A 16,108-nucleotide genomic window follows, 5' to 3' on the forward strand; every position below is an offset into this window, starting at 1 on the left:
AACAGCTTTCATTTAATGACCAAAACTTTTTTAATGTTGTGCATGGGTAGGCATTGAATTATCATGTTAGCATAGACTACTTGGTTCATTTACTACCTCTCTTACCTGCAGCCGTCTCCCTTTTGAAGTTCCTCATGTGAATGTTTTTCTTGATTCAAAGAACAGTCTAACATGACATAGTATTGTTAAAATGCAAATCTTCTTTGAATTTTACAAAGGCTGAAGAAATAACTTTAACAATTGGCCAAGCATTTGACCTGGCATACAGGAAATTTCTAGAATCTGGAGGGAAAGATGTCGAAACAAGAAAACAGATCGCAGGATTACAGAAAAGAGTGAGTAAACTAAACTTTTTGTTTCACATTTGTGTGATGTAAGTACAGGGAAACTTGCATATCATCAAACAAATTTAGAAGGCCTGCCATTAAATTTCCCCCACACTGATTGGAACTGCTTTCACTGTGTTCCTATAATTTTTCATTCCTGATCCCCTGCACAGTTTTTAACCATTTTATATTGAATTCCCACAAGAACTTAGTGTTCTCATGTGACTTTGCTTCACTTCCTGATGCTTCTCATGGGGATCAGAGCAGCAGAAGCAGCAGATGCTGGGTAAGTGGTTTCCCATGCAGATCAGATTCCTTTGTAATTAAATTACACCCTTTCTCCACTCTCTTCAAAATCATCATAAGCAAGTTTCACTGTCTTGCGGTTATACTCCAAGATTATGGGTAACAGACTGCATAGTGCAACAAGAAAACACAAAGATGAGGTATTAGAAACATGGAATTTGCACACATGTAAAAACATATTTTAAATTTAATAATATCTTTCCAGTGACCTAGAATTCCCTGATGTTTCCCAGCTTTTATCAAATAATTTTGTCCCCTGTGCAAAGAGTACATTAAAATTTTAAATAATATGAAATCATATTCATTAATGTAGCCAATATAACAGCCAGTATCTTACAAGAACAAATTTCTGAAGGTTATTCAATAATCATTGCTTTTTAGATTCAAGACTTAGAAACCGAAAACATGGAACTTAAAAACAGAGTGCAAGATTTGGAAAGCCAATTAAGAATAACCCAAGTGTCAACATCTCCAGTAAGTATATAGACTATGTGCATGTTATCCTTAGAAACAAGACTTCTTGGGGATAAAACATCTCTGGATTATCAGCTCTGTGATGTTTCAAATAATACTCTGGGATCAGTAATTTAAAACTAAACGTGGGTAGAGATGAAAGGTGCTAATTAAAAAATTACAATTACCTAGGTAGTTCTGACCAGAGTTGTTTTTTCATGTTGCTCTTTTTGCTCATGTTTTGTAGAATAAGTCCTCCCTCAGTTTGTGGCATATTCTTTCTTTTATTTCTATTGATTACTATTTACTGAGGTTAGATTTAAGGACCTAAGCCAATCTACCCTTGGAGTGTTGAATTTCATTATAGAAATTGAATTGTTTACAAGACTGACTTTGGTTTCTTATATTGCATAGCAAGGGTTTCCACTGGGAGTGATACAGTTGTATTTCAGACACTAAAATGAATGGTAGTCTCTGCAGACAAGTCTCAAATATTTATAGTTAAATTGTTTACTTTTGGTTTATCATAGATTTGAAATCCTTTCCCCAATACCATGTATGATGTCATTTTTTTGCGATTTTGGCTAAGGGAATCTTTTGGAAGAGGAAGACGGAATTTAAAACAACATTTTTTTCTGGCAAAATATATTTAGAAAACTGTCTTTCTTCTTGAATCATCTGTGCTACCGATGTCTAGTAAAGTATGTTTTATTTTGCATTTTAAAAATAGGAATCTATAACATGGCATGATGCTACAAACTAAAACACAATTATGGCATTTACAACCTTTTGAAAAGAATTTTTGTTTCTAATTTTTATTTGCAAGTCCATTTTGGTTCAGACTCTAGGCTAACTCAGTGGAAAGATCTATCTATCTATCTATCTATCTATCTATCTATCTATCTATCTAGTATTTCACCAGTTCTTCATCCTAAAAATGCTTGTATAAGGAATTTCAGTCAGGTTTTCAAATTGGCGTGCCCTGGAAATGGTTCAAAAATTCTTCTTTCTTTTAAACTCACACTTTTCCATCTTTCTCACTGAAGCAGTTGTCATTTCCTTTGCTTGACATATACATATGGTAGCGGGGCTGATATGGCCAAAATGAGAGAGCTTGGGAGTGAGGAGGTTCCTACATTCCTATGTACCTTTGTTATGCACAATGAGACCGTCTTTATTATAATATTCCTTCCTATTTTTTTTTCTTCTCTTCACCGCTATCATTGTTTGCTTCTCATCAGGATTATGATTTTTTTTCTTGCCTCCCTGGTCCCAAGGAATAGAGAATCAGCTCAAACTCCTGCCAACATTGGTCCCAAAATGGAGTAACACCATTTTGTGTTTTGTTGAAAGTCTTACTATAAGTTATCTTGTGAAACAAACTATAAGTTATGTGAAATAAACAGAAATGAAAGGAAGTTACCTTCTTAAGCAGTCTTAATAAAGCGTTGTTCCTAGATCTCATTGCATATGAATAGTAGCTTTATTTTAGTCTTTATGTTTGCAAAGGAATAAAATAAGATCCATTACCATTTTGGATACAAACCCAAAGCTTGCTCACTTTTTACACTCTGTCTCTAGACACAGAACTAAGACCTCATGTTGAGGGGAGAGGTGGATCTGGGAGGAGCAGAGGAGTCTGGGGCATATTGATGAATCATGAAATAGCACTCCGTTCTTTTATTTCCTAAAAGCAGGCACTGCCCTAGACTACCACTAACAACTGAGAAGAAGGTAGGTCAGGATGGGGGTTATGCATGTGCATTGGTGATCTGACATGGTCACCAAGTCAGCTTCAGAAATGGCAAGGGTCAGGAGGAACGAAGAGATGACACTTGTATCACTTCCCTGTGATCCTCTGGCTGAGATAGCCATCACAAGCAGTGACTGTGACAGTTGATATGTAAATGAAACACACAGACTGTCTGTATGTTCATTTATTTAGCAATTCTATTTGGTAGAGTCAGTTATATCAAAAACAATAATGTGATTCAAATAGCCTGTTATTAAAAAGGATTAGCCAGGGGTGCCTGGATGGCTGTCAGTTGAGCATCCAGCTCTTGATTTTGGCTCAAGTCATGATCTCACAGTCATAAAACTGAGCACTGGGTTGGGCTCTGCATTGGGTGTGGAGCCTGCTTAAGATTCTCTCTCCCTCTCCTTCTGCCCCTCTCCTGCTTGCATGTGTGCACGTGTGCACTTTGTGTGTGCTCTCTCTCTCTCTCAAAATAAATAAATAAGCTTTAAAAAAAAAAAGGATCACCTCTCCAGAAGTTGTCATTTAATAACTATTATAAGCATTGTGTTCATCTCAGTACTGAATGTGTCTCAGTAGAATGCTTCAAAGACTATAACTAAAGGTTGAATTTTAAAAATAGATATAATTTTCTCTAACCCATTTTTTGCATTGAATACACAAAATTATTGCTTCAATGATCATTATGTAAATAACTTAAATTATAAGTTTGCAATTATATTCTTTTGTCATAGCAATATCCTTGTATTTTCTCTTTATTTTAACTTGAAAAAATTACTTGTCTTATAATTTTTCAGTTTCTAAAGGCTTATTATTGTTTTTGAAATTGCTGTTATACTGAAGGATGTACATCTTCTTTAAGATAAAAAAATAAAAATTATTTGGAAGGAGACTCAACATTTTTGAATTGCTACAAGATATCTGATGCCTGAATATTTTTTGGAGAGATTATGAACAAATATGTTTGCCTTTCATTTTCAATTTTACTTAGGTAACTGTGAAATATATTAATATAACACCAAGTGCTATATTTATTTCACATTTCTTAAAATGATCTCCCAATTTTATGATACTAAAAATGAGCTGAATTAGGGGCACCTGGGGGGCTTAGTTGGTTAAGCATCCAACTCTTGATCTCAGCTCAGGTCATGATCTCACAGTTCATGAGTTTGAGTTCTGCTTTGGGCTCTGCGCTGACAGTACGGAGCCTGCTTGGAATTCTCTCTCCCTCTCTGGGGCGCTCTCTCTCTCTCTCTCAAAATAAATAAGCTTAAAAAAATGAACTGAATTAACTTATCTATAGTTATTTAGTATGAAATGCTGCCATGCTTATAAATATCCACTCTGTTAAGGTTTGTTAATGATTCAAATTATTAAAATTGAATTTCGAAAACAATGAAAATTGTAAATAAAATATAAATTTAAAGTATAGGTAACTCTTGTTTAATAGCTTGTAATGGGTCTATGGAAAAGCAATTTTCTAAATTGCAACTTTCTTATGAAATTTGGCCATCAGTTTTATAGGACACAGCCAGGACCCAAAGCACTTCATAGAGTGCCATCATGTGTAGCAAAGTTAATGCACAGTAAATGCCTATTGGGCTTGTAACTCTGGAAACAAACTTTATTTCCTTTGCTTTCAAAGGACTGAAGGATAGAATGCTCCAAAATGGCTAAAGTTCTCAGCAGTTTGTTTAAAGGATTAGAGGCAGCAATTAACACATGAATTGAAGAAGTGCTGAAATGAATTATGAATCCAATTATGCACATCAAAATTATAATATAGATGGGTTTGGTATATAAAATTAATTTGGCATCAGATTCTCCATGAGCTTTCAGTGTGTTATGGTGAGAGGAATCCCCAAGACAGATGATTTTTCTCAAATGACCAGCCCAAGACAGGTCTTGATCCCTACTGGGAGCCAAATTTTCTGAAGTCACACAGAAGTAACTCTTTTGCTATATAAAACACTAATTCAGAAATGGTTCTCTGTAAATGATTTGACACTATAATTTGGTTCATAAAAATAAGTATATAAAAAACAATTTCTTGAAATATCAGGATTTGCAAGTTAAACACAGTGTAGTCCACATCAAACAAGTATTAGTCAAAGTACAATAAAAGGTTTATCTCTAATCTTAGCTTTTAAATGGTCTCTTTGGGAAGAAGGAGAGAAGAGAACAAAAGTAGGAATGGAATTATGGGGGAGGGTGATATTAAAAGTAATGTAGAAAATGAAAATAATTCAAATCCCTGGTTTGGATGCTGTTCTTATCAGTGTGTGATCAAATAGCAGATAAAGGCAATGATGGGAACCGTCAGAAAATTTAGAAACATTTTTGGTAAAATTTGATTAGATAACTGAAAGATCAAAAGCTATTTTTCCTAGGAAGAGGCCCAAAGTTATAGTTGAATTTCTATAACACAGAACAATGGTTCAAAGAAATCAGATCTTCTCATCAGAAAATTCAGTTTTAGAGGTACTGAATCTTTTATTCTGTGTTAAATCATAAATTAAAAATGTAAGGCCCTGTTGAGTAGAATGTTCCAGACTGAAAACCTTTGTACTTTAAGGAATTGCTGTGTGGGTCAGAACATAAGATACACTTCCCTGCACTCTCCAAAGTCACCCTAAGAAAAGGTTGCTATTTCTTAGATGATGACCAGTCATCCATGATTTTGTTATATACATCATTGTGAATTGGTCATACTGATGTGTTTTGAAGATACAACTAAGTAATTTTAGGTTCAAACTTTTAATGAAAATCTTCAGGCATTCTAAAAAGTCCTTTCAAACTTTCATTATGTAAATTGTAATCTCATTTTTATTTTCCCTAATCCCGCCAAGTCATCACTCCTTTTATGAAATAGTATCTTAGTGAGATGTGTTATGTATGACAGTGTATATCATTTTGATTTTTGTTTTCTCACATTTGCTAATTGCACACATTAGATACAGTTGTGATCTGTTATGGCAGCTTGTAAAATATTTATTGAATATCTAATATAGTCATATGATATTCTAGGCTGTTGGGTTTTAGCAGTATATGAATTTCAGCTGTTAAGAAATTTATATCCCATGGGGGAAAAACGGGGATGGGTAATCAACTCCTAGGTAAATGAATAAATAAATATAAAAATTCAAATCTGATATATGCTATGAATAAAATAAAATAGAGCAGAGTAGGAGAGAATGGGTGGGGACTGTTTTAGAGACAGTAATCATGGGAAACCCTTTCTGGGAAGGTAGCATTCGAATTGAGACCTGAATGGTAAAAAATTAGTGTAAAGGACTGGAAACAGTAACAAGACCTTTGTGCTTGGAACATACTGACCATAAGCCAAAATAGTTGGAGATGACATTGGAGAGAGAGTCAGGGGCTAGATTTTATAGGGCCGGTAGATTTCATTTTGTTATTATTTTTTTTTTTCTAATTGCACTGTGAAGTTACTTATAGGTTTTAAACAGGGGATTTGGGGATCGTCTGACTGACCTATACACCAGGGTCTGTAAAAAAGGCCAAAATGAGGTCCCCTAAACTGTCTAGGAGGCTATTTCAGTATCCTAGGAGAGGGAGAAGAGTAAATTAGTCTAGAATTCTATCATTTCAGATGGTGTATGTAACTTGATACATTTTGGAAGTAGAGCTTTCAGGATTTACTGATTGATTGGTTGGGGGCTGTAGAATAAAAGAGAGGTCAGAATTGTCCTGTAGGGCTTTATCCTGAGCATCTGGGTAGTGGTACCATTTTTCAAAATAGACATGACTTGGTGAAGGTGCATAACAAAGAATATTTCACTTTTCCTCATATTAGTTCCGCCTACTGGACAGCCACCTGGAGATGCTTATGGAACTAAAGAAGGAGATCTGGGCTCATGATTATAGTACTTGAATGAAAAAAGTTTGTTTTTTTTTTTCTGTCACCAGAAAAAGACTATTTTTTATTGGACTGTTGTTTATTGCTTTAGTTAATACACCAAGTATAAATTTACCCAGTATGAAGTTCTAGAGTAGTTTAGTTCTAGCTAAGAAAACAAAGTAGGAGACTTATTTTTTGCTCAATATTAAAATTAAAAGACATTTCTAACTACAAACCAATGTATATCTTCAATATATATCCCTTTTTTATTTTCTCATGTATAAATTGCCATCCTTTTTTTAACTTGTTCTTGACAAATATAATGCTTACATGTCTCCCAAATACCACTCTGTTCAATAAGTTCCTTTCCTAAGGCAAGTGAAATAGCCTTTGATAGTATCCATATTATATATCTCTGTATCACACTGAAATTGTGGAAATCTTTTCATTGGTTTTAGAAATTGGGTCCTTATTTTATACAGTCATTTAGATACACTGAGAAATTTCCGTTACTTGACTGTGCTGTTTGCTTTTTGCTGTGTTCTAGTGGTTTGGCAATAGATTAGAGGTTGGGTTTCCACCATTTGGTACTAATTATCTAGGAACAATCTGATTTCCATTTATTACATTCACATGGCAGTGCTGCCTGTATTTATATCAGAAAAAAAGGTTTATTCTGCCCTCCTAGCCTCGTGAATGCCCCCAGAAGATTGTTCCATTATAAGATGTGGGCATAGCAAGTTCAATCAAATTGTTCCTCTTGATTCTTGTGCCTGGATGCTTACATTTTACTTTTCTGGCTATGGATGCTTTTAACCAAATAGGACTCTTGCCAGGAAGTTAAATGAATAAAATTGTAGTCCTTAGAAGTACTGGACTTTCTATTGCTGAGTAAAATAAATGTCTCCCTTTCAATTAAACCAAGTGTTTGTTACTGGATAAAATTCTACCTTTACATAATCAACTGTGTGGCCACTGATTAGACTTGATAGGACAATTATAACCTAAAATGTGTATTTCATTGTGGGTAAACAAAACTGCCTATTTATCTTCATCTAGTGTTTTCTCAACTATTATTGAAGTCAGGATGGGCAAGAGCAGATTTTGAAAACTCTCAGTTACACAACAAGCCAAATGTGAATCTTTAAACAAAAGCATAAATTTTAAACATGACATTGATTTAAGAACATTTGTTGCCCACAAAAAGTGATTACTGGTTCATGGCTTCATTTTCAAAATGGTTACTTGCACAAAAAATGATTCTAAGGAAGCAAACTCTATCTAATGGGAAGAAAAATATATTCCCTTCCAGCTCTGACCATGAATGCCCGATCAAATCATTTAATTTCTTGTTGCAGTTTTCCTCTTTGGGATATGTAGACAATCATGTCCATTTAACTCGTGACCTTGTTGTAAGAACAAACAAGATAATAGGTCTTACAAGTAAGAGACCAATAAAACCAAATTGTGAATCTAGAAATCTGAAAAAAAAAAAAAGTACATTCACGATGCCATAAATTCTAAACCCTAGAAGTTTTTACGTTTAAAACATGGGGTGCCGGCGTGGCTCAGTCAGTTAAGCGTCCGACTTTAGCTCAGGTCTTGATCTAGTGGTTCATGAGTTCGAGCACCACATCAGGCTCTGTGCTGACAACTCAGAGCCTGGAGCCTGCTTCAGATTCTGTGTCTCCCTCTCTCTCTGTCCCTCCCCCACTAGCACTCTGTCTCTCTCTCTCTCTCTCAAAAAATGAATAAACATTAAAAAAATTAAAACTTAAAGTCATATTAAAAATGTAACATAATAGTGAACTTTGAAAGTGTGAATCTGCATGGCAGCATAGAAAGATCTGCTAGAATATTTTGCATCACAATTGTATTTCCTCATCTTTAGTGTTATTTATAATCTACCAGTTTTTCAACTAGAAAAATTTAGACATCATCCCTTAAATATAAATTTAAATAATTACTTTGTAAATTTAATTCTAAGTAAAATTTTGAAACTCTATTTTAATAGTAATGTTAAATCATATTTTAATCTTAAAGTTGTTTTACATTTTAAAAGGATATTTGGATATTTATATTACCAAAATATTAACAGCCTAAAGTAAAATTTTGATACCATTTTTTTAAATTTTTTATTTTAGAGAGAGAGAGAAAGAGGGAGAGCACAGTTGGGGAGAGGCATAGAGGGAAAGAGAGAATCCCAAGGAGGCTCCATGTTCAGCATAGAGCCTGACATGGGGCTTGATCCCATGACCCTGGAATCATGACCCAAGCTGAAATCGAGATTCAGATGCTCAACCAACTGAGCCACCCAGGTGCCGTGATTTTGATATCATTCTAATAATATTTCTCTAGATATTGCCACAGAACTGTTTAATACAGTTTTTTTGTTGTTGTTTAAATGTTTTCAACATTTACTGAAAATGCAAACCCTTCTATGACACTCCATCATTGCTGTCACATTTAGACAAGGCTAAGGTTGAAATATTCACCATGCCTAAATGCACCAAGCCACTGCTTCCTAGAGCAAGCTACAAAACTACAACAATGAATCTCAGATATGGGCATTCATGATTAATAGACCTTAATAACCTAACAACGTCTGCGTAATTAATATGTAATGATTGAACATAAAGCTCCTTGTTTCCTTAGTTTAATAATTCAGATCCTGTGCACCTTCATAAAGACCAAAGCACTTGGAATTATGAGCATAAAGGACGAATTAAACAGTGGTGCCAGAATTTCTGTAAGAGAGTGCAAAAATTTTGGTTTCTAGCCATCTGTCAAAATATTGACAGAAGACCCAAAATAAAAATATCAAGCTGTTTTCATCTAAACTATGTATTTAATTTCATAAATAAATATCCTTAATGAGTTAAAAATGGCAGCTTACAAAATATCTAACTCCTGACCCCCTAAATTTAGAACCACCACTCAAAATGTTTTTTATTTAACTTTCTTTTTTTTATTTTATTTTTTTAATTTACATCCAAATTAGTTAGCGTATAGTGCAACAATGATTTCAAGAGTAGATTTCTCAATTCCCCTTACCCATTTAGCCCATCCTCCCTCCCACAACCCCTCCAGTAACCCTCTGTTTATTCTCCATATTTAAGAGTCTCATATTTTGTCCCCCTCGCTGTTTTTATACTATTTTTGCTTCCCTTCCCTTACGTTCATCTGTTCTGTGTCATAAAGTCCTCATATGAGCACCACTCAAAATATCTAACAGATGTAATATTTAATTCCTTGACTTGAATCATTTCAAAGTTAGGAATCCCAAACACAAGACGTCAGTACAGCCCAGGCTGTGACATAAATGTGTAATGGGTACGTGGTGGTAGTAATGAATTAGGGAGCATATACCCAACTTAAATGGCACAGCAGTTACTGCCAGTCAATTATTTTCAGGCAAGTCTGTGGGCTCACTTTCTAGATTTTCAAACTTCTCAAGAAAAGCTCCAGATTTTAATGTTCAATCTCTTAATATTACCTGAAAGCAACTGATTCAGTATTTTAAGAGATCTGTGTGACCGAGCAATAAATGCCGGTTGACCAAAACTTCATTACTGACCCAAAGGAAACCTGTGATAGTGGTAGAGTCTTAAACTTTAGATACCACAACTATTGATAGATATCCCAGCTTTACCATTTTGAAAGTGAAAATACCTCTTAACTCGTGTATTTAACAACTTGATTATTTTCATGTTATATAAGTATATGTTCTCAGAACAAGTAGAAGGCATAGTATTAACACTGTCATAAAACACTAGAGCACTTATAAGTTAGGTTATTTTGGCCTTCATTTGTTTTGAGGCATCTGGTTAAGATTTTTTGGCCAATATAAGTCATAAAATAATATAGAATACCTTCACTTATGTTATAAGCCAGATGATACCAAGGACAACTTCCACTTAATATCATATTATGTTTACTCAGTATAAATATTCTTAAAATTTTCCATTTTTAAATTTAAAAATTATTCTAATATAGGGATACCCACGTGACTCAGTCATTTAGGTGTTTGACTTTTGATCTCAGCTGAGGTCTTAATCTCAGGGTTGTTGGTTCAAGCCCTGCATTGGGCTTCATGCTGAGTGTGAAGTCTATTAAAAAAAAAAAAGTGCTATAGTATAAATTGGACAGTAGATATATGTTGACAGCTTATTATATGCCTACAACTCTGATGTGTTATATAGTCTTTTAGAAAATACTTCTTTTATTTATTTATTTATTTAATTTATTTATATTTACTTTTGAGAGAGAGAGAGCACATGCACATGTGTACATGTGTCAGGGAGAGAGAGAGAGAGAGAGAGAGAGAGAGAGAGAGAGAGAGAGAATCTTAAGCAGGCTCCATGCTCAGTGCAGAGCCCAATGTGGGGCTTGATCTCACGACCCTGAGATCATGACCAGAGCCAAAATTAAGAGTTAGATACGTAATTGACTGAGCCACCCAGGTGCCCTGGAAATACTTCTTTTAGATAAAATTTGGAAAAACTTTGTCCACAAGGAGCTTACAAGTGTCACTTAAAGTATATGGTGACCACCAATCACAAAATTATACAGTAAACTGTGTAGACTATAAAATAGATTTTAAAATTATATATACACACACACGCGCGTGCATACATGTATACATATCTACAGGTAGATTGTTAGGGAGGTCAATAGGAAAAAAATGATTATGTAACTGTATATGCATATTAATACTTATTAATTATATAACTCAGACCATCAGAGATTTGTTTCCACACTGAACCTTCCCTTCAGTTTAAATCTGTCACTTTACACTGCCTGGTTTTGTCCTCTGCTTTGAGAAACGAGTGAAGAAGTGACTCCCATCTTAAAAACTTCCTTCAAATTTGTGGGTTCTCCTAACTATAATTTTGGTTATAACCTTTCACTATGAGATTATCAAAAGCCATATTTGTGTTGGCTGCCTCAAAATCCGTGTTAAAAAAAATCTCTGAAGTGTGACCTGTAGCTTAGAAGTCTGGCTCCAGGGCCAATCCTGTCAGCCCAGTCATAGGCAATTACAAAGTCTTCCCCTGGCGAGTCTCACTGGGGGGAAATCTGCCCTGCCTATGCCAGATTTAGTGCACAGAATGGAGGAGTTGCAGTCAAGGATTTAGCGCCCTCAACTTCTGGCAGCCATGCTCTTACACATATCTGCATTCCTAGCCCAGTTGCCTATATTCAGAGGTCTCCTTATTGGAGGCCCTTGGCCATGGCCTTCTCAAAAAGCCTCTGTCAAGACCGTCTTATGAGGGTCTTGAAGACTCCTTTCTCCACTATGATTCAGTACTCAGTACTTTTCTACTCCTAGCCCTTCCTCCATTTCCTTCCCTTGTCGTGACCCCTCCCTCAAAACAATAACAACAAAAAATAACAAGGACACCAACAACAAACCAGCAAGACCTTTAGTTCAGGGCTCCCTCAGTAGAGAGACAGTGCCTTGCTTTTGCACTGGTACTTCTGACCTTAGTCGAGTTCCATTTCCTGGAGAAGAAAATGGGACATTGATGAGGCCAGCATCTTCTTTCTGGCATCTTGCTTATACTACAGCAGTAAGTGAATAAAGGCTTAATTATTACTTTCATTTTGGCTTGTTGTTTTCATTGACCACTCTGACATCTGGCAGCCCAGTTGTTATAAGCTCAGCTTTTGACAGTAGCTTTCCACACTGTAATGGAAATAACTTATAAAAGTCAACCAAAAACTGATGTCCAGATCCAATCCACTTACTGATTATCTAACTATTTATTATCTCATTAATTCGAGATTGCCCTTTCCTGAGAAATCTTCTCATTTGGAGCTCACTACCCATAGGAAGGTGGTGATAATTGCAGTCAGATTGTTTTGAATTTAACCTCTATAGGAATAAATCACAAAGAACATATGGGCCTTAATTTTCCCATACCTTTATTGTAACAAGGACATAAAATTACTAAGACTTATATCACAAAAGAGTGTTTTGAGTGTTAAATTTAAAATGATTATTGTAACCCTTTTTGAAAATTCTACAAAGTCATTACTTTTTACTAGACGTTACTCCTACTTCAGTTGTTGCTTTTTTTCTTGTTATTATACTTCCTTTTCCCATGTCATTACACAGAAGCTCTAATCGAAATAAATCATCAAGCTTCACTCTTTATTGTCTTCCTCTCAAGTCCTAGTAATGTAATATTTTAGTGAGAAATAGTCAAACATTCTCAAATCTGAGGACTGTTGCAATAAGAAAGTGTACGCAAACAATTTTTATTATTTTTTTAAAAATTTTTAGTAAAGTTATTTTGAAATTACTTACCTTTTTGCAAAATATAATTTTACAAATAAATTTTCATAATATACTTTTTCCTTTTTCCTCCATGTCTTCTTTCTTCTCCTTAGTGTATTTTCTCTGTCATTCCTTTACAGCTGCTGCACCAAGTGTCTGATCATGAGCAACATGGGTTTCAGAGATGCTCATCCTCTTTCTGGCGTAGTAGTGATGATGATTCATCTTCCTGTCTAAATATTTCTTCCATTACTGTCACTCCTGTCAACTCGCCTGATTCCAGACTGTCATTGGGACTGTTAATACCACCACCTTCTAAATGTGGCCTTCCCAAGCCAATCAGTGAGAGCAGCATCCCAAGACCTCATGTAATTTGCTAAGCACAAAAGCCTTTTTTACTATCCCACATATGTTTTTTAAAGTCTACTAAAATGTGCCATTTATAGTGTAATGAAAAAAAATCAGGTATGTCCAGAATCAATGTGATATGACCTGGCAACTTTGTGTGCCATTCATTTTTACTTCCTTTTACCTGATATCAAAGTTTCAAGTAATGAGTGGTGGTTGTGTACATATCCACAGAAAGACAAAATAGGACAGGTAACTTCAAAGGACCCACTGATATAGCAACTGGGAAGTCAGGTCATCAGTGATATTGGTAAAAGCAGTTTCAGCAGCATTTGGTACAAAAAAAAAACCAAAGTCTCAATTGATATGAGTTAGTATCTCTTCTGAGGAGCTTAACCTTGAGGGAAAGAGTAAGAGAGATGAGAGGCTAGAGTAGTAAAGAGAGACAGAGTAAAGACATTTCTGATTGGTTTGCTTTAAAAACAGTCAAGATTTGAGTATCTTTATATCCAGAGAAAGAGGAGAGAGCTGCCAGGGCAGCTAGAGGGATGGGTTGATTAGGAAAACTATTCCTGAGTAGGAGGAAAGGGCTGAGGGATAAAGTTGCCTTGAAGTCTTTGGACAGTATTTATGACTGATAAAGTGAGCAGGGTATTAAAGAAAAGGAGATGACAGCAATTTTCCTTCATGAAAAAAATGTGCTAATGGCCATATTGACTGAATAGCAAATCTGTCACTCTTTACAATCAGCCTTATTTTTCTTCCATTACCTTCATTATCTGTGATTTAGAAAAATAAGTGTATTCTGAAGAGTCTAATTTTACTATGAAACACTCTTAAATAATCTCTGTTCATGTTCTTTGAGGAAAAGCAAGTTTTTCCTTACTATTCTCAAAAATGGGAATTCTCTTTCTTTTATAGGTTGTGTGTACCTGTTTGTGTGTGTGTTTTTCCCCCTGAATGGCAAAGTGATGATTGTTTCATTCTTATGTTACCTCCTGGCCCAGACTGACCCAGATAGCTTAATGATTTTGGTGGTATTTTTAGTGATTATTAATTTATTTCACAAGGTAGCTATTTATCATAGAAAACTATGAAGTCTTACCCAAGAATAAAAGGCACTGCAGTGAGTATAATAGTTAGCTATCATTGTAGTTATTAATACAAATTAAAATATACTCTTTAAAAATTTTTAAAGTTGTTATCATTTGCATTTGAATGGTCATATAAGAAGATGCATTGTTTATGTCCAGTTATCTCTGTCTAAAACATAATCTTATGCAAAACTATTATTGAAATCATGTTTTTATATAGCTTCTAATATTTCCAATCCTCTGATACAAATGGCAATTATTTCTAGATATACAGAAAAATCCAATATCTCATATCTATATAGAATAGTTTCTCACCATTTTTGCCATCATCTTTGAGATCATTGTTGCAGAAATTTTCTTTTGCTTTCTTGCCAATAAGCATTTGGTGTGACTGATTAAATCACATGAAATTGCCAACATTTAACTATTTTTGATCTATAAAATGTCAAGTTCATATGATTCAGCTGAATTTATTGTTGTTTATATATGTTTTATATGCATATGAAATAGCATTGCAATGTATCTACCTGAAATACTGCCTTAATTCATATTAATTTTCATTGCAGGCAGGCAGTGTGACACCTAAGTCACCCTCCACTGACATCTTCGATATGATACCATTTTCTCCAATATCACACCCATCTTCAACACCTACCCGCAATGGCACACAGCCACCTCCAATACCTAGTAGATCTACTGAGATTAGTAAGCTTTCTAAAGAAAACAATATTCTTTGCTGTATTTGTGTACATTTTAAATGTTTAATTAACACTTTATGGAAAATTATATATCTTAAGCTCACTAAAAGTGTTAATTACCAAAGAATTATGTTTATATGTGCCAAATAAGTTAATCATATTTTACTTTATAATTCAGAGTATACGACCTAAGACATCAGTATTGCATTGGAAATAATTTTTTGAAAAATGAGATGGGGTTATTTATATCATGATGAAAAGCATTTAATTACATTTTTATTGTATTTGGGGTTAGACTTCTAATGTTTTAATTTAACGATTAAAAACAATGTTTGCGGTAATGGTTTTAATATTTTCAACATGTTTAATGGAGTTCAGTTTAACTTGTTAGAGTATATTAAATTCTTAGTTAAAGAAATATGTAAATATATGGATTGTGTGATTTGTTTATTACCCCTATATAAGGATTTTTTACTTGATATCTAACATACTATATATACATTGCTTTTCTGATTTACTTTCTATACATTTGGAAGGTACATTAGAGTCTCTTATTGATGGATTAGAAAGCATATAACAGAAGCTCATTTTCAATGTCTTGATTATATTTTGATCTGCACCATGTCACAGAAACTTAAAGAATACTCCCCAACGTCCATGGTCAGTCATTACATGCAAAGGGAAATCGAAGAAAAGAGAGTTTTACATCTTATGCTTTATTGCATCCTCTCTAGTTCACATTAAGACATTTTTAATATAACTCTGAAGTTTTGGCTTAGGGCTTAAAGTATGTCAGGGCCTTTAATTTATTTGTTTCCCCTTGTGGAACTTAACCCAAGTATACTACACACATTAAGTATTCAATAAATTTTAGAGAATAACATTGGAAACTTCAGAAATCAGTTTATAAAAATATGTCAAACTTGTACACAAATTGAGATATATATTTAAATTCATTTGAATATATTTTGTGCCAACACAA

At 34.4% G+C, this 16,108-nt stretch overlaps 1 protein-coding gene across 33 annotated transcripts in view; it reads left to right on the top strand.

The window, feature by feature from the left end:
* Positions 1-16,108, top strand: part of GULP1 (GULP PTB domain containing engulfment adaptor 1) — a 274,031-nt gene that overhangs the window by 246,941 nt on the left and 10,982 nt on the right. For 12 of the 33 annotated variants that reach the window (XM_045480463.1, XM_045480465.1, XM_045480470.1 and 9 more), the window contains 5 exons: positions 219-335; positions 532-612; positions 1,014-1,106; positions 13,127-13,354; positions 14,995-15,133. In XM_045480463.1, coding sequence (XP_045336419.1) covers positions 219-335; positions 532-612; positions 1,014-1,106; positions 13,127-13,354; positions 14,995-15,133 — 658 coding nt within the window. The remainder of the gene's footprint in view (positions 1-218; positions 336-531; positions 613-1,013; positions 1,107-13,126; positions 13,355-14,994; positions 15,134-16,108) is intronic. The other 21 variants (XM_045480487.1, XM_045480483.1, XM_045480485.1 and 18 more) reach the window with 5 other exon arrangements.

This window comes from Leopardus geoffroyi, chromosome C1 (assembly GCF_018350155.1).
Source record: "Leopardus geoffroyi isolate Oge1 chromosome C1, O.geoffroyi_Oge1_pat1.0, whole genome shotgun sequence".
Lineage (NCBI taxonomy): Eukaryota > Metazoa > Chordata > Mammalia > Carnivora > Felidae > Leopardus > Leopardus geoffroyi.